The 19,702-nt window shown below is 44.0% G+C and overlaps 1 protein-coding gene and 1 long non-coding RNA gene across 2 annotated transcripts in view; both read right to left on the bottom strand.

Moving 5' to 3' along the window:
• Positions 1 to 19,702, bottom strand: part of hdac6 (histone deacetylase 6) — a 48,624-nt gene that overhangs the window by 16,947 nt on the left and 11,975 nt on the right. Inside the window, 13 exon segments of the mRNA XM_052484167.1 lie at positions 4,346 to 4,474; positions 5,379 to 5,465; positions 6,944 to 6,973; positions 8,995 to 9,173; positions 9,677 to 9,766; positions 9,962 to 10,021; positions 10,959 to 11,024; positions 12,590 to 12,716; positions 14,327 to 14,395; positions 14,703 to 14,807; positions 14,927 to 15,024; positions 15,496 to 15,592; positions 15,954 to 15,994. Coding sequence (XP_052340127.1) covers positions 4,346 to 4,474; positions 5,379 to 5,465; positions 6,944 to 6,973; positions 8,995 to 9,173; positions 9,677 to 9,766; positions 9,962 to 10,021; positions 10,959 to 11,024; positions 12,590 to 12,716; positions 14,327 to 14,395; positions 14,703 to 14,807; positions 14,927 to 15,024; positions 15,496 to 15,592; positions 15,954 to 15,994 — 1,178 coding nt within the window.
• LOC127913092 (uncharacterized) lies at positions 4,507 to 5,348 on the bottom strand. Its single transcript, XR_008084685.1, has 3 exons — positions 5,303 to 5,348; positions 5,189 to 5,264; positions 4,507 to 5,150 (listed from the first exon to the last, which is right to left on the bottom strand). It is a non-coding gene; the product is annotated as an uncharacterized LOC127913092 (long non-coding RNA).

Below are 19,702 nucleotides of genomic sequence, written 5' to 3'. Positions count from 1 at the left end.
ATTTTAATTGTGTTGGTTCAGGGCTTGTAAGGAAGCATTTCACAGTAAAGTCGACACCTGTTATATTCAAGCGCATGTGATAAATAACATTATATTACACACTACAGACACGGCAACACACTACAGACACAGGAGATACACACTACAGACACATCAACACACTACAGACACATCAACACACTACAGACACGGCAACACACTACAGACACAGGAGATACACACTACAGACACATCAACACACTACAGACACATCAACACACTACAGACACAGGAGATACACACTACAGACACATCAACACACTACAGACACATCAACACACTACAGACACAGGAGATACACACTACACACTACAGACACATCAACACACTACAGACACAGGAGATACACACTACAGACACAGGAGATACACACTACAGACACATCAACACACTACAGACACAGGAGATACACACTACAGACACATCAACACACTACAGACACAGGAGATACACAACTATGACAGTACTCTGGCCAGTAATAACCCTATATGACCAGTAATAGCCCTGTATGACCAGTAATAACCCTATATGACCAGTAAAACCCTACAGACACAGGAGATACACACTACACACACATGACCAGTACAGCACCTGTACACCAGTAATAACACACTACAGACCAGTAATAACCCTATATGACCAGTAATAACCCTATATGACCAGTAATAGTCCTATATGACCGGTAATAGCCCTATATGACCGGTAATAGCCCTATATGACCGGTAATAGCCCTATATGACCGGTAATAGCCCTATATGACCGGTAATAGCCCTATATGACCGGTAATAACCCTATATGACCGGTAATAGTCCTATATGACCGGTAATAGCCCTATATGGCCAGTAATAACCCTGTATGACCAGTAATAACCCTGTATGACCAGTAATAACCCTGTATGACCAGTAATAACCCTGTATGACCAGTAATAACCCTGTATGACCAGTAATAACGCTATATGACCAGTAATAACGCTATATGACCAGTAATAACCCTATATGACCAGTAATAACCCTATTAACCCTATATGACCGGTAATAACCCTATATGACCGGTAATAACCCTATATGACCAGTAATAGTCCTATATGACCAGTAAGTCCTATATGACCAGTAATAACCCTATATGACCAGTAATAGTCCTATATGACCAGTAATAGCCCTATATGACCAGTAATAGCCCTATATGACCGGTAATAGCCCTATATGACCGTAATAGCCCTATATGACCGTAATAACCCTATATGACCGGTAATAGCCCTATATGACCGGTAATAACCCTATATGACCGGTAATAACCCTATATGACCAGTAATAACCCTATATGACCAGTAATAGTCCTATATGACCGGTAATAGCCCTGTATGACCAGTAATAACCCTGTATGACCAGTAATAACCCTGTATGACCAGTAATAACCCTGTATGACCAGTAATAACCCTGTATGACCAGTAATAACCCTATATGACCAGTAATAACCCTATATGACCAGTAATAGCCCTATATGACCAGTAATAGCCCTATATGACCAGTAATAGTCCTATATGACCAGTAATAGTCCTGTATGACCAGTAATAGCCCTGTATGACCAGTAATAACCCTGTATGACCAGTAATAATCCTATATGACCAGTAATAACCCTATATGACCAGTAATAACGCTATATGACCAGTAATAACGCTATATGACCAGTAATAACCCTATATGACCAGTAATAACCCTATTAACCCTATATGACCGGTAATAACCCTATATGACCGGTAATAACCCTATATGACCAGTAATAACCCTATATGACCGGTAATAGTCCTATATGACCAGTAATAGTCCTATATGACCAGTAATAGTCCTATATGACCAGTAATAGTCCTATGTGACCAGTAATAACCCTATATGACCAGTAATAACCCTATATGACCAGTAATAGTCCTATATGACCAGTAATAGTCCTATATGACCAGTAATAGCCCTATATGACCAGTAATAACCCTATATGACCAGTAATAGCCCTATATGACCAGTAATAACCCTATGATCAGTAATAGTCCTATACACCAGTAATAACCCTATACGACCAGTAATAGTCCTATATGACCAGTAATCATCCTATATGACCAGTAATAGTCCTATATGACCGGTAATAACCCTATATGATCAGTAATAGTCCTATACGACCAGTAATAACCCTATACGACCAGTAATAGTCCTATGTGACCAGTAATAACCCTATGTGACCAGTAATAACCCTATATGACCAGTAATAGTCCTATATGACCAGTAATAGTCCTATGTGACCAGTAATCATCCTATATGACCAGTAATCATCCTATATGACCGGTAATAACCCTATATGACCGGTAATAACCCTATATGACCGGTAATAGTCCTATATGACCGGTAATAGTCCTATATGACCGGTAATAACCCTATATGACCGGTAATAACCCTATATGACCAGTAATAGTCCTATATGACCAGTAATAGTCCTATATGACCAGTAATAGTCCTATATGACCAGTAATAGTCCTATATGACCAGTAATAGTCCTATGTGACCAGTAATAGTCCTATATGACCAGTAATAGCCCTATATGACCAGTAATAGTCCTATATGACCAGTAATAGTCCTATATGACCAGTAATAGTCCTATATGACCAGTAATAGTCCTATATGACCAGTAATAGTCCTATATGACCAGTAATAGCCCTATATGACCAGTAATAGTCCTATATGACCAGTAATAGCCCTATATGACCAGTAATAGCCCTATATGACCAGTAATAACCCTATATGACCAGTAATAGTCCTATATGACCAGTAATAGTCCTATATGACCAGTAATAGTCCTATATGACCAGTAATAGTCCTATATGACCAGTAATAGCCCTATATGACCAGTAATAACCCTATATGACCAGTAATAGTCCTATATGACCAGTAATAGTCCTATATGACCAGTAATAGTCCTATATGACCAGTAATAGTCCTATATGACCAGTAATAACCCTATATGACCAGTAATAGCCCTATATGACCAGTAATAGTCCTATATGACCAGTAATAGCCCTATATGACCAGTAATAACCCTATATGACCAGTAATAGTCCTATATGACCAGTAATAACCCTATATGACCAGTAATAACCCTATATGACCAGTAATAGTCCTATATGACCAGTAATAGTCCTATATGACCAGTAATAACCCTATATGACCAGTAATCGTCCTATATGACCAGTAATCGTCCTATATGACCAGTAATCGTCCTATATGACCAGTAATCGTCCTATATGACCAGTAATAGTCCTATATGACCAGTAATAGTCCTATGTGACCAGTAATAGTCCTATATGACCAGTAATCGTCCTATGTGACCAGTAATAGTCCTATATGACCAGTAATCACCTATGACCAGTAATAGTCCTATATGACCAGTAATAGTTCTAATAACCCTATATGATCAGTAATAGTCCTATACCCAGTAATAACCCTATACCCAGTAATAGTCCTATATGACCAGTAATCGTCCTATATGATCAGTAATAACCCTATACCTGTAATAGTTCTATATGACCAGTAATCGTCCTATATGATCAGTAATAACCCCTACGACCAGTAATGTCCTATATGACCAGTAATAGTCCTATATGACCAGTAATAGTCCTATATGACCGGTAATAACCCTATATGATCAGTAATAGTCCTATACGACCAGTAATAACCCTATACGACCAGTAATAGTCCTATATGACCAGTAATCGTCCTATATGATCAGTAATAACCCTATACGACCAGTAATAGTTCTATATGATCAGTAATAGTCCTATATGATCAGTAATAGTCCTATACGACCAGTAATAACCCCTGTCCCAGTAATAGTCCTATGTGACCAGTAATCGTCCTATATGATCAGTAATAACCCTATATGACCAGTAATCTGTCCTATATGACCAGTAATCGTCCTATATGACCAGTAATCTCCTATATGACCAGTAATAGTCCTATATGACCAGTAATAGTCCTATGTGACCAGTAATAGTCCTATATGACCAGTAATCGTCCTATGTGACCAGTAATAGTCCTATGACCAGTAATCCCTATATGACCAGTAATAGTCCTATATGACCGGTAATAACCCTATATGACCAGTAATAGTCCTATATGACCAGTAATAGTCCTATATGACCAGTAATAGTCCTATATGACCAGTAATAGTCCTATATGATCAGTAATAGTCCTATACGACCAGTAATAACCCTATACGACCAGTAATAGTCCTATATCTTTAATTTGTTCTTGGTAGAAGTTACCTGTGGCACAGAGCCAGCTCCTCCTCTAAGGCAAGTCGAGCCGGTATCCTCAGGCAACGGGACACCAAGCCCAGGTCGTCATGACGAGAGAAGATACACTGGATCCTCTGGGGAAGCTCTGGGTGGTGGCTGCCAACAACCAAAATAACATCATCATTTCCATACATTCAACATGAGGCTACGGCTGGATAGTGAAGGAGCCCTGAGGGATAGGGGATGATTTCATATTTATTTTATTTAGCCAGGAGTTTCCACTGAGTGACAACTGGGACTGCTTTCCAGGGAGGGGGATATGTTTCTGGACAGGGCCTCAGTGTCTCACCTGTCCCACATGTTCTTGTGTCTTAGATTGATTCCCACATGTTCCTGTGTCTTAGATTGATTCTCACCTGTCCCACATGTTCCTGTGTCTGATTGATTCTCACCTGTCCCACATGTTCCTGTGTCTTAGATTGATTCTCACCTGTCCCACATGTTCTTGTGTCTTAGATTGATTCTCACCTGTCCCACATGTTCTTGTGTCTTAGATTTATTCTCACCTGTCCCACATGTTCCTGTGTCTTCGATTGATTCTCACCTGTCCCACATGTTCTTGTGTCTTTGATTGATTCCCACCTGTCCCACATGTTCCTGTGTCTTTGATTGATTCTCACCTGTCCCACATGTTCTTGTGTCTTTGATTGATTCTCACCTGTCCCACATGTTCTTGTGTCTTTGATTGATTCTCACCTGTCCCACATGTTCTTGTGTCTTAGATTGATTCTCACCTGTCCCACATGTTCTTGTGTCTTAGATTGATTCTCACCTGTCCCACATGTTCTTGTGTCTTTGATTGATTCCCACCTGTCCCACATGTTCTTGTGTCTTAGATTGATTCTCACCTGTCCCACATGTTCTTGTGTCTTTGATTGATTCTCACCTGTCCCACATGTTCTTGTGTCTTTGATTGATTCTCACCTGTCCCACATGTTCCTGTGTCTTAGATTGATTCCCACCTGTCCCACATGTTCTTGTGTCTTTGATTGATTCCCACCTGTCCCACATGTTGTGATGTTCCATCATCCTCTGTCCCACAGGCCCGTTCAGGTCCAGGCTGTCTCTTCATTGAGCTTTCTCACCTGTCCCTGGGGTCATGTTCTTGTGTCTTTGATTGATTCCTCCCTGTCAAACCACATCATGTTCTTGTGTCTTATGATTTTAAAGATTATGAATGGGTTATAAGGGGTTATAAGTGGGTTTAAATGATTAGGAATGGGTTATGTTCTAAGGGTGTCTTTAATTGATTCTCAATGTCCCATATGTTCTATAAGTGTGGGTTTAAAGGATTAGGAATGGGTTATAAGGGGTTATAAGGGGTATGAATGGGTTATGAGGGTTCAAGGGGTCCCACATGTTCCTGTGTCTTATGATTGATTATCACCTGTCCCACATGTTCCTGTGTCTTTGATTGATTCTCACCTGTCCCACATGTTCTTTGTCTTATGAATGGGTTATAAGGGGTTATAAGGGGGTATGTTCTATGAGGGGGTTAGATTGATTTTCACCTGTTATGAATGGGTTATGATTATTCCTGTGTTATTGGGTTAGATTGATTCTCACCTTATAAGGGGTTACATGTTCTATGTGTCTTAGATTGATGGGTTATCACCTGTCCCACATGTTCCTGTGTCTTATGATGGGTTGAGGGGTTATAAGGGGTTATGAATGTTCCTGTGGGTTATAAGGGGTTGAGGGGTTATAACCTGTCCCACATGTTCCTGTGTCTTATAATTGATGGGTTATAACCTGTCCCATGTTCCTGTGTCTTATAAGATTGATTCTCACCTGTCCCATGTTCCTGTGTCTTTATGATTGATTCTAAGGGGTTATGGAGGGGTTATGAATGGGTTATGAGGGGTTATAAGGGGTTATGAATGGGTTATATGTTCTGAATTTATAAGGGGGTATGAATGGGTTATGAATGGGTTATAAGGGGTTATGGAGGGGTTATGAATCTTATGGAGGGGTTATGAAGGGTTATGAGGGGTTATGTCCCACATGTTCTTGTGTCTGAATGGGTTATAAGGGGTCCCAATGGGTTATAAGGGTTATAAGGGTTGATGAATGGGTTTAAAGGGTTATGAAGGGGTTATAACCTGTCCCACATGTTCCTGTGTCTATAAGATTGATTCTGGATGGGTTATAAGTCCCAATGGGTTCCTGTGTCTTATAAGGGGTTGATGAACCTGTTATAATGTTCCTGTGTCTATGAGGGGTTATTGGGTTATGAGGGTTGTCCCAATGTTATAAGGGTCTTATATTGATTCTCACCTGTCCCATGATGTTCCTGTGTGGAGGGGTTATGAATGATTATGATGGGTTATGAATGGGTTATAAGGGGTTATGAATGGGTTATGGTGGGTTTAGGGGTTATAAGGGGTTATGAATGGGTTATGATGGGTTATGAATGTTATGAATGGGTTAGATTGGTTCTCAGGGGTTATCCCATGATGGGTTATGAGGGGTTATAAGGGGTCATGAATGGGTTATGATGGGGTATGAATCTTGTGATCTTAGAATGGGTTATAAGGGGTTGTCCCACATGTTCCTGTGTCTTATGATGGGTGAGGGTTCACCTGTCCCAATGTTCTTGATGTCTTGAATGGGTTATGATGTTATGAATGTTATAAGGGGTTATGAGGGGTTATGAATGGGTTATAAGGGGTTATAAGGGGTTATGAAGGGTTATAAGGGGTTATGATGGGTTATGAATGGGTTATACCATGAATGGGTTATAAGGGGTTATGAATGGGTTATAAGGGGTTATGAATGGGTTATGAAGGGTTATAAGGGTTATAAGGGGTTATGGAGGGGTTATGAATGGGTTATGAGGGGTTATAAGGAGTTATGAATGGGTTATAAGGGGGTATGAATGGGTTATGAATGGGTTATAAGGGGTTATGGAGGGGTTATGAATGGGTTATAAGGGGTTATGGAGGGGTTATGAAGGGTTATGAGGGGTTATAAGGGGTTATGAATGGGTTATGAGGGTTATGAATGGGTTATAAGATTGAATGGGTTATGAAGGGTTATGAAGGGTTATAAGGGGTTATAAGTTATGGAGGGGTTATGAATGGGTTATGAGGGTTTAAGGAGTTATGAATGGGTTATAAGTTGAATGGGTTATGAATGGGTTATAAGGGGTTATGGAGGGGTTATGAATGGGTTATAAGGGGTTATGAGGGGTTGGAGGGGTTATGAAGGGTTATGAAGGGTTATGAGGGTTATAAGGGGTTATGAATGGGTTATGAGGGGTTATGAATGGGTTATAAGGGGTATGAATGGGTTATAAGGGGTTATAAGGGGTTATGAATGGGTTTAAAGGGTTATGAAGGGGTTATAAGGGGTCATGGAGGGGTTATAAGGGGATATGGATGGGTTATAAGGGGTTATGAATGGGTTATAAGGGGTTATAAGGGGTTATGAATGGGTTATAAGGGGTTATGAATGGGTTTAAAGGATTATGAATGGGTTATGAGGGGTTATGAATGGGTTATAAGGGGTTATAAGGGGTTATGAATGGGTTATGAGGGGTTATGAATGGGTTATGAGGGGTTATGAATGGGTTATGAGGGGTTATGAATGGGTTATGAGGGGTTATGAGGGGTTATGAATGGGTTATAAGGGGTTATAAGGGGGTTATGAATGGGTTATGAGGGGTTATGAATGGGTTATAAGGGGTTATGAATGGGTTATGAGGGGTTATGAATGGGTTATAAAGGTTATAAAGGGGTATGAGGGGTTATAAGGGTTATAAGGGGTTATGAGGGGGTATGAATGGGTTATAAGGGGTTATGGAGGGTTATAAGGGGTTATGAATGGGTTAAAGGGGTGAATGGGTTATAAGGGGTTATGGAGGGTTATGAATGGGTTATGAGGGGTTATAAGGGTTATGAATGGGTTTAAAGGATTATGAATGGGTTATAAGGGGTTATGAGGGGTTATGAATGGGTTATAAGGGGTTATGAGGGTTATGAATGGGTTATGAGGGTTATGAATGGGTTATGAGGGGTTATGAATGGGTTATAAGGGGTTATAAGGGGTATGAATGAGTTATGATGGGTTATGAGGGGTTATGAATGGGCTATAAGGGGTTATGGAGGGGTTATGAATGGGTTATGAGGGGTTATGAATGGGTTATAAGAAGGAATGGTTAAGGGGGTAAGAATGGGTTATAAGAATGAGGGTTATGAGGGGTGAATGGGTTATGAGGGGTTATGAATGGGTTATAAGGGGTTATAAGGGGGTATGAATGAGTTATGATGGGTTATGAGGGGTTATGAATGGGCTATAAGGGTTATGAATGGGTTATGAGGGGTTATGAATGGGTTATAAGAAGTTATGAATGGGTTATAAGAGGTTATGGAGGGGTTATAAGAGGTTATGAATGGGTTATGAGGGGTTATAAGAGGTTATGAATGGGTTATGATGGGTTATAAGGGGTTATGAGTGGGTTATGAATGAGTTATGATGGGTTATGAGGGGTTATGATGGGTTATGAGGGGTTATAAGGGGTTATAAGGGGTTATGAATGGGTTATGATGGGTTATAAGGGGTTATGAAGGGGTTATGAGGGGTTATGAAGGGGTTATGAAGGGGTTCTCCAGTACTTACCCAGTACCTGCAGACTGGTCCAGTAAGGGTACAGAGCAGAGATAGACCTGGACATGGATTTCAGGGCACTGTCACTCGGGATGGATGGTGACCCCAAGCGGGGGCAGGACTCCCCCAATAGTGACCTCAGACAGGCACATACCCCTTCTGCTGTGGACTGTAGGTTATATCCTCCCTGAAACCATCAAACAAGCGGCACCAACGTCACTCACTATAACTTTCAGTCAACACACATGGACTTTAACCATAAAAGTGGGGCGCACGCAGTTAACGTAGATATATAATGTGGTATGGAAGCCAACTCAACCTACCCCAACTCAGCGTTTACACAGGCAGCAGAATCATTTTCATTTGCCCAATTATTGAGAAAATATCTGGTGTGATTGGTCAAAAGGCCAATGAGTGACAAAAGATCAGATGTGATTGGACAAAATACCAATTAGTGGCCAGATCTAAAGTGATTGGTCAAAAGACCAATTAGTGGCAAAAGATCTGATTTGGGCTGCATGTGTGATCGAAGCTACAGTGGGGCAAAAGGGTATTTAGTCAGCCAGCAATTGTGCAAGTTCTCCCACTTAAAAAGATGAGAGAGGCCTGTAATTTTCATCCAAAGATCTGATTTGGGCTGAATGTGTGATCGAAGCTAAATAAAAGACATGTAGAGTGGTTTGTTGTTACCTCGAGAACCAACAGCAACTTCCCCTGAGCCAGGCCCAGCAGCATGTGAGTCAGAACAGAGAAACACTGAGGACTGGCAGACATCTCTCCCTAGGGTAAAAACACACAACATCTTTCAGAAATCATATACATCCCAGGCCCAGCAGCATGTGAGTCAGAACAAAGAAACACTGAGGACTGGCAGACATCTCTCCCTAGGGTAAAAACACACATCTTTCAGAAATCATATTCTTTTGTATCACATCAACTTGTAGATAAAGAACATTAATATTTGGTTCTCCTTACCTTGGGATCACCTATCACAGAGTCGAAGCCTGCTGCCACCAGGACAAGCTGAGGCTGGAACTGCAACAAACAAACTGTTATGGGGGAAAATCACATCGGAATGTTCCTATTCTTCTAAGAACATCGTCCGAATGTTCTTATTAATCTAAGAACATCGTTCGAATGTTCTTATTAATCTAAGAACATTGTTCGAATGTTCTTATTATTCTAAGAACATCTTTCGAATGTTCTTATTATTCTAAGAACATCGTTCGAATGTTCTTATTATTCAAAGAACATCGTTCGAATGTTCTTATTATTCAAAGAACATCGTTCGAATGTTCTTATTATTCTAAGAACATCGTCCGAATGTTCTTATTATTCAAAGAACATCGTCCGAATGTTCTTATTATTCAAAGAACATCGTTCGAATGTTCTTATTATTCAAAGAACATCGTCCGAATGTTCTTATTATTCGAAGAACATCGTCCGAATGTTCTTATTATTCAAAGAACATCGTCCGAATGTTCTTATTATTCTAAGAACATCATTCGAGTGTTCTTATTATTCAAAGAACATCGTTCGAATGTTCTTATTATTCAAAGAACATCGTTCGAGTGTTCTTATTATTCAAAGAACATTGTTCGAATGTTCTTATTATTCAAAGAACATCGTTCGAATGTTCTTATTATTCAAAGAACATCGTCCGAATGTTCTTATTATTCTAAGAACATCGTCCGAATGTTCCTATTATTCTAATGTTCTTATTAATCTAAGAACATTGTTCGAATGTTCTTATTATTCTAAGAACATCTTTCGAATGTTCTTATTATTCTAAGAACATCGTTCGAATGTTCTTATTATTCAAAGAACATCGTTCGAATGTTCTTATTATTCAAAGAACATCGTTCGAATGTTCTTATTATTCAAAGAACATCGTTCGAATGTTCTATGTTCTATTACGTTATCTAAAACCCAAATGATTGAGGAAGTCTAACAACCATCTCAACGACTATACCTCGTAGGCTACAGGCAAAAGAAGCTGCTGGAATGCGGCAACGTAGTCTGCATCTTTCATTCCAATCTGTCGAACAAAGGGAAAGAACAGACATCAATGTCACCATATTTTACAAACTACTAGACAAAATATCAATACGACAAGATTAGGAAAACAACCCTCGATACGACAACATCAGGAAAACAACCCTCGATACGACATCATCAGGAAAACAACCCTCGATACGACATCATCAGGAAAACAACCCTCGATACAACATCATCAGGAAAACAACCCTCGATACAACATCATCAGGAAAACAACCCTCGATACAACATCATCAGGAAAACAACCCTCGATACAACATCATCAGGAAAACAACCCTCGATACGACAACATCAGGAAAACAACCCTCGATACAACAACATCAGGAAAACAACCCTCGATACAACATCAGGAAAACAACCCTCGATACGACAACATCAGGAAAACAACCCTCGATACGACAACATCAGGAAAACAACCCTCGATACGACATCCTCAGGAAAACAACCCTCGATACAACATCAGGAAAACAACCCTCGATACAACATCAGGAAAACAACCCTCGATACGACATCATCAGGAAAACAACCCTCGATACGACAACATCAGGAAAACAGAATACAAGGTAAACACTGAGGAGATAATACGATAGCAGAGGTAGATGAGGCTTAACTAGTCCAGTAACTAGTACCTTAGGAGATAATACGATAGCAGAGGTAGATGAGGCTTAACTAGTCCAGTAACTAGTACCTTAGGAGATAATACGATAGCAGAGGTAGATGAGGCTTAACTAGTCCAGTAACTAGTACCTTAGGAGATAATACAATAGCAGAGGTAGATGAGGCTTAACTAGTCCAGTAACTAGTACCTTAGGAGATAATACGATAGCAGAGGTAGATGAGGCTTAACTAGTCCAGTAACTAGTACCTTAGGAGATAATACGATAGCAGAGGTAGATGAGGCTTAACTAGTCCAGTAACTAGTACCTTAGGAGATAATACGATAGCAGAGGTAGATGAGGCTTAACTAGTCCAGTAACTAGTACCTTAGGAGATAATACGATAGCAGAGGTAGATGAGGCTTAACTAGTCCAGTAACTAGTACCTTAGGAGATAATACGATAGCAGAGGTAGATGAGGCTTAACTAGTCCAGTAACTAGTACCTTAGGAGATAATACGATAGCAGAGGTAGATGAGGCTTAACTAGTCCAGTAACTAGTACCTTAGGAGATAATACGATAGCAGAGGTAGATGAGGCTTAACTAGACCAGTAACTAGTACCTTAGGAGATAATACGATAGCAGAGGTAGATGAGGCTTAACTAGTCCAGTAACTAGTACCTTAGGAAATAATACGATAGCAGAGGTAGATGAGGCTTAACTAGTCCAGTAACTAGTACCTTAGGAGATAATACGATAGCAGAGGTAGATGAGGCTTAACTAGTCCAGTAACTAGTACCTTAGGAGATAATACGATATTATTATTATTATATTATATATTATATTATATTAGAGGTAGATGAGGCTTAACTAGTCCAGTAACTAGTACCTTAGGAGATAATACGATAGCAGAGGTAGATGAGGCTTAACTAGTCCAGTAACTAGTACCTTATTCCAGGGCAGGTTGATGTTGTATCCCTCCCCAGAACCGGTGCCCACAGCACTGCTGTCTGACTCGGGCAGATGGGGCCAGAACAAACCCTCCTCATATCTGTGGACTGAGAAGTACAGAACGCTGACCGGAGAGAGAGAGGAGAGAGAGGAGAGAGAGAGAGAGGAGAGAGAGGAGAGAGAAGAGAGAGAGGAGAGGAGAGAGAGGAGAGAGAGGAGAGAAAGAGACAAGACGAGAGGGAAAGAGGGGGGGGGATTACATCACTCCTCTCCTCACATCATATGACAGCCATATATTTGGTCAGGTGTACGGAAACAGAGTTTTTCGCCCACGCCCCTCGACCACCCACCCCCCCGTAAACCTCTTCCTCAAAGGATCACGTTCTGCGCATGTGTTATTTTACACACACATTAGTTTTTCTAACGTAGCTGCTGCTCTCCTTCTCCCTCCCTCCACATTGCTGCTGCTCTCCCTCCCTTCACGTAGCTGCTGCTCTCCCTCCCTCCACATTGCTGCTGCTCTCTCTCCCTCCATTCACGTAGCTGCTGCTCTCTCTCCCTCCCTTCACGTAGCTGCTGCTCTCTCTCTCCCTCCCTTCACGTAGCTGCTGCTCTCTCTCCCTCCACGTAGCTGCTGCTCTCTCTCTCCCTCCCTTCACGTAGCTGCTGCTCTCTCTCCCTCCCTTCACGTAGCTGCTGCTCTCTCTTCCCTCCCTCCACATAGCTGCTGCTCTCCCTCCCTCCACGTAGCTGCTGCTCTCTCTCTCCCTCCCTTCACGTAGCTGCTGCTCTCTCTCTCCCTCCCTTCACGTAGCTGCTGCTCTCCTCCCTCCCTTCACGTAGCTGCTGCTCTCTCTCTCCCTCCCTTCACGTAGCTGCTGCTCTCCCTCCCTTCACGTAGCTGCTGCTCTCCCTCCCTTCACGTAGCTGCTCTCTCTCTCTCTCTCTCCCTCCCTTCACGTAGCTGCTGCTCTCTCTCCCTCCACGTAGCTGCTGCTCTCCCTCCCTCTCCCTTCACGTAGCTGCTGCTCTCGCTCTCCCTCCCTTCACGTAGCTGCTGCTCTCTCTTTCCCTCCCTCCACATAGCTGCTGCTCTCCCTCCCTTCACGTAGCTGCTGCTCTCCCTCCCTTCACGTAGCTGCTGCTCTCCTCCCCTCCCTTCACATAGCTGCTGCTCTCCCTCCCCTTCACGTAGCTGCTGCTCTCCTCCCCCTTCACGTAGCTGCTGCTCTCCCTCCACGTTGCTGCTCTCCCTCCTTCACGTAGCTGCTGCTCTCCCTCCCTTCACGTAGCTGCTGCTCTCTCCCTCCCCACGTTCACTCTCCCCTCCTTCACGTAGCTGCTGCTCTCTCTTTCCCTCCCTCCACATAGCTGCTGCTCTCCCTCCCTTCACATAGCTGCTGCTCTCCCTCCCTTCACGTAGCTGCTGCTCTCCCTCCCTTCACGTAGCTGCTGCTCTCCCTCCATGTAGCTGCTGCTCTCTCTTTTACTCACCCTCTTCTGAAGCATGGTGATGTAGCCTATGTCTCTGCCTCATGTTTCTGAACAGCTGAAATAAAAACCCTGCAGTCGATTTGAACAAAAATTCCCATTATGAAGGCACTCAGCTACGTAAAAAGAAATCCTGCACATACACAGAAATATCCTGATTTTTAGCCTTGGAAAATTGAGATAAAGAAAGTCTGTATCCGTAGCCACTGAGGTTCAGATGAACAACACAGTAGTGTTACCTACCTGGGATCCTCCTGGAAAATGTACTGGATCCCCTGGCCGTGATGCACATCCCAGTCCACTATCAGAACTCTGCAATCAACCAATCAAAACTCTGCAATCAACCAATCAGAACTCTGCAATCAACCAATCAGAACTCTGCAATCAACCAATCAGAACTCTGCAATCAACCAATCAGAACTCTGCAATCAACCAATCAGAACTCTGCAATCAACCAATCAGAACTCTGCAATCAACCAATCAGAACTCTGCAATCAACCAATCAGAACTCTGCAATCAACCAATCAGAACTCTGCAATCAACCAATCAGAACTCTGCAATCAACCAATAAACACATTTTTTAAAACTAGCCAATCAACCGATCAGTGATGCGACTCACCGTTCCACTCGATGGCGTGTCTGTGCGTAGCGCGCTGCAATGGCCAGATTATTGAACATACAGTAACCATTCATCTGGTCGACCTGGGCGTGGTGGCCTGGAGGTCTGGACACACAGCCAATTAAAAAACACAACTCAATATGTTCTCAATACTTCTGTTGGAAACAATATCCTCAGACTGATTAAGCTGCGTCACGTTTATACATTACAAATCATTATTTTACCTAGCAACAGAGAATCCATTCCGGAGCTCTGAGGTCATGACCTTATCAACCAGCTGCAGAACAGAGCCCACAGCCAGACTGGCACACGTATATGACTCCTGGGGCAGGGGAGAGAGAAGATAGAGAGGTAGAGAGAGAGACAGCGAGAGAGACAGCGAGGGAGAGAGACAGAGAGGGAGAGAGACAGAGAGGGAGAGAGACAGAGAGGGAGAGAGACAGAGAGGGAGAGAGACAGAGAGGGAGAGAGACAGAGAGGGAGAGAGACAGAGAGACAGAGAGACAGAGAGACAGAGAGGGAGAGAGACAGAGAGGGAGAGAGACAGAGAGGGAGAGAGACAGAGAGGGAGAGAGACAGAGAGGGAGAGAGACAGAGAGGGAGAGAGAGAGACACCACTGCCACGGTCTTGATTACTCAACAACAGAGGGGCCTATATTCTGACTCGAGATTTGTACTCTTAACTCACATTTTCTAGCAAGCCTCCCACTGACATCAATGAATGATTAACGGAGTTGCCTGTAGTTATCTCAACTCTGGACATCATCGGTGTTTGAATGAAACAGTTACTCACAGGGTGGATGTAGACTGAGTCATAGGAGTCAGCCAGCGTCTTCAGCTGGTCTTCGTCCATATGCTGAGTGGACCTCATCAGATCTACATACTCCTTCCTGTTAGATACATTTAACACAGTTAATATAGAATAATGAACATGAGAAACGGCATCTCTACATGCTCCTTCCTGTTTAGATACACAACAAACACATGAAAATATTATAATAATAATAATAATAATAATAATAAATATAAACATATTTACTGGGCATTCTACACCCAATTTAAAAGGCACAGGCAGCGCAATTCTGATCTTTTGTCCACTAATGGTCTTTTGACCAATTACAACAACACATCTATTTCAGAAATGATCTGATTGGTTCCAATTTATTTATTTTTTTTAATTTAAAGACCAATTAGCGAACAAAAAATATTGGAATTGGGGCTACTTGTGTAAACGCGGTCTAAGAGACTTACGTGTGAACTAAGTGCAGCTCTTCGTTAGACGCAGCCCTCGTCTGAGAGAGAGACAAGACGGTGAGAGAGAGAGAGACAACACGGTGAGAGAGAGAGAGCCAACACGGTGAGAGAGAGAGACAAGACGGTGAGAGAGAGAGACAAGACGGTGAGAGAGAGAGAGCCAACACAGTGAGAGAGAGAGACAAGACGGTGATAGAGAGAGAGACAAGACGGTGAGAGAGAGAGACAAGACGGTGAGAGAGAGAGACAACACGGTGAGAGAGAGAGACAACACGGTGAGAGAGAGAGACAAGACGGTGAGAGAGAGAGAGAGAGAGAGAGAGCCAACACGGTGAGAGAGAGAGAGACAAGACGGTGAGAGAGAGAGAGAGAGAGACAACACGGTGAGAGAGAGAGAGACAACACGGTGAGAGAGAGAGAGACAACACGGTGAGAGAGAGAGAGACAACACGGTGAGAGAGAGAGACAACACAGTGAGAGAGAGAGAGACAACACGGTGAGAGAGAGAGAGACAAGACGGTGAGAGAGAGAGAGACAACACGGTGAGAGAGAGAGAGCCAACACGGTGAGAGAGAGAGAGCCAACACAGTGAGAGAGAGAGACAACACGGTGAGAGAGAGAGACAACACGGTGAGAGAGAGAGACAAGACGGTGAGAGAGAGAGCCAACACGGTGAGAGAGAGACAAGACGGTGAGAGAGAGAGAGAGAGACAACACGGTGAGAGAGAGAGACAACACGGTGAGAGAGAGAGAGACAACACGGTGAGAGAGAGAGAGACAACACGGAGAGAGAGAGAGAGACAAGACGGTGAGAGAGAGAGAGACAACACGGTGAGAGAGAGAGACAAGACGGTGAGAGAGAGAGAGACAAGACGGTGAGAGAGAGAGACAAGACGGTGAGAGAGAGAGAGAGAGAGAGACAACACGGTGAGAGAGAGAGAGACAACACGGTGAGAGAGAGAGAGAGAGAGAGACAACACGGTGAGAGAGAGACAACACGGTGAGAGAGAGACAACACGGTGAGAGAGAGACAAGACGGTGAGAGAGAGACAAGACGGTGAGAGAGAGACAACACGGTGAGAGAGAGAGAGCCAAGACGGTGAGAGAGAGAGACAAGACGGTGAGAGAGAGAGACAAGACGGTGAGAGAGAGAGACAACACAGTGAGAGAGAGAGAGACAACACGGTGAGAGAGAGAGACAAGACGGTGAGAGAGAGAGACAACACGGTGAGAGAGAGAGACAACACGGTGAGAGAGAGAGAGAGACAAGACGGTGAGAGAGAGAGAGCCAAGACGGTGAGAGAGAGAGAGACAACACGGTGAGAGAGAGAGAGACAAGACGGTGAGAGAGAGAGAGCCAAGACGGTGAGAGAGAGAGAGACAACACGGTGAGAGAGAGAGAGAGACAAGACGGTGAGAGAGAGAGAGACAACACGGTGAGAGAGAGAGAGACAACACGGTGAGAGAGAGAGACAACACGGTGAGAGAGAGAGACAACACGGTGAGAGAGAGAGACAACACGGTGAGAGAGAGAGAGACAAGACGGTGAGAGAGAGAGACAACACAGTGAGAGAGAGAGACAACACGGTGAGAGAGAGAGACAAGACGGTGAGAGAGAGAGAGCCAACACGGTGAGAGAGAGAGACAAGACGGTGAGAGAGAGAGACAAGACGGTGAGAGAGAGAGAGCCAACACAGTGAGAGAGAGAGACAAGACGGTGAGAGAGAGAGAGACAAGACGGTGAGAGAGAGAGACAAGACGGTGAGAGAGAGAGACAACACGGTGAGAGAGAGAGAGAGACAAGACGGTGAGAGAGAGAGAGAGAGAGAGAGAGAGAGAGCCAACACGGTGAGAGAGAGAGAGACAAGACGGTGAAGAGAGAGACAACACGGTGAGAGAGAGAGAGACAAGACGGTGAGAGAGAGAGACAAGACGGTGAGAGAGAGAGACAACACGGTGAGAGAGAGAGACAAGACGGTGAGAGAGAGAGAGACAACACGGTGAGAGAGAGAGAGACAACACGGTGAGAGAGAGAGAGACAAGACGGTGAGAGAGAGAGAGACAACACGGTGAGAGAGAGAGAGACAACACGGTGAGAGAGAGAGAGCCAACACGGTGAGAGAGAGAGACAACACGGTGAGAGAGAGAGACAACACGAGAGAGAGAACAGACAAGAGAGAGAGAGAGAGACAACACGGTGAGAGAGAGAGAGACAACACGGTGAGAGAGAGAGAGACAACACGGTGAGAGAGAGAGACAACACGGTGAGAGAGAGAGACAAGACGGTGAGAGAGAGAGCCAAGACGGTGAGAGAGAGAGAGCCAACACGGTGAGAGAGAGAGACAACACGGTGAGAGAGAGAGAGACAACACGGTGAGAGAGAGAGAGACAACACGGTGAGAGAGAGAGAGACAACACGGTGAGAGAGAGAGAGACAACACGGTGAGAGAGAGAGAGAGACAAGACGGTGAGAGAGAGAGAGACAACACGGTGAGAGAGAGAGAGACAAGACGGTGAGAGAGAGAGAGACAAGACGGTGAGAGAGAGAGAGACAAGACGGTGAGAGAGAGAGAGAGAGAGACAACACGGTGAGAGAGAGAGAGACAACACGGTGAGAGAGAGAGAGAGAGAGAGACAACACGGTGAGAGAGAGACAACACGGTGAGAGAGAGACAACACGGTGAGAGAGAGACAAGACGGTGAGAGAGAGACAAGACGGTGAGAGAGAGAGACAACACGGTGAGAGAGAGAGAGCCAAGACGGTGAGAGAGAGAGAGACAACACGGTGAGAGAGAGAGAGAGACAAGACGGTGAGAGAGAGAGAGAGAGAGAGAGAGAGAGAGCCAACACGGTGAGAGAGAGAGAGAGACAAGACGGTGAGAGAGAGACAACACGGTGAGAGAGAGAGAGACAAGACGGTGAGAGAGAGAGACAAGACGGTGAGAGAGAGAGACAACACGGTGAGAGAGAGAGAGACAAGACGGTGAGAGAGAGAGAGACAACACAGTGAGAGAGAGAGAGACAACACGGTGAGAGAGAGAGAGACAAGACGGTGAGAGAGAGAGAGACAACACGGTGAGAGAGAGAGAGACAACACGGTGAGAGAGAGAGAGACAACACGGTGAGAGAGAGAGACAACACGGTGAGAGAGAGAGAGACAACACGGTGAGAGAGAGAGACAAGACGGTGAGAGAGAGAGAGACAACACGGTGAGAGAGAGAGAGACAACACGGTGAGAGAGAGAGACAACACGGTGAGAGAGAGAGACAACACGGTGAGAGAGAGAGACAACACGGTGAGAGAGAGAGACAAGACGGTGAGAGAGAGAGAGCCAACACGGTGAGAGAGAGAGACAAGACGGTGAGAGAGAGAGAGAGAGACAACACGGTGAGAGAGAGAGAGACAACACGGTGAGAGAGAGAGAGACAACACGGTGAGAGAGAGAGAGACAACACGGTGAGAGAGAGAGAGAGACAAGACGGTGAGAGAGAGAGAGACAACACGGTGAGAGAGAGAGACAAGACGGTGAGAGAGAGAGAGACAAGACGGTGAGAGAGAGAGAGACAAGACGGTGAGAGAGAGAGAGAGAGAGAGACAACACGGTGAGAGAGAGAGAGACAACACGGTGAGAGAGAGAGAGAGAGAGAGACAACACGGTGAGAGAGAGACAACACGGTGAGAGAGAGACAACACGGTGAGAGAGAGACAAGACGGTGAGAGAGAGACAAGACGGTGAGAGAGAGAGA

This window comes from Oncorhynchus keta, chromosome 28, assembly GCF_023373465.1.
Source record: "Oncorhynchus keta strain PuntledgeMale-10-30-2019 chromosome 28, Oket_V2, whole genome shotgun sequence".
NCBI lineage: Eukaryota > Metazoa > Chordata > Actinopteri > Salmoniformes > Salmonidae > Oncorhynchus > Oncorhynchus keta.
Note: the sequence above shows the minus strand (reverse complement) of the source record. Positions and strands in the feature narration are given on the sequence as shown.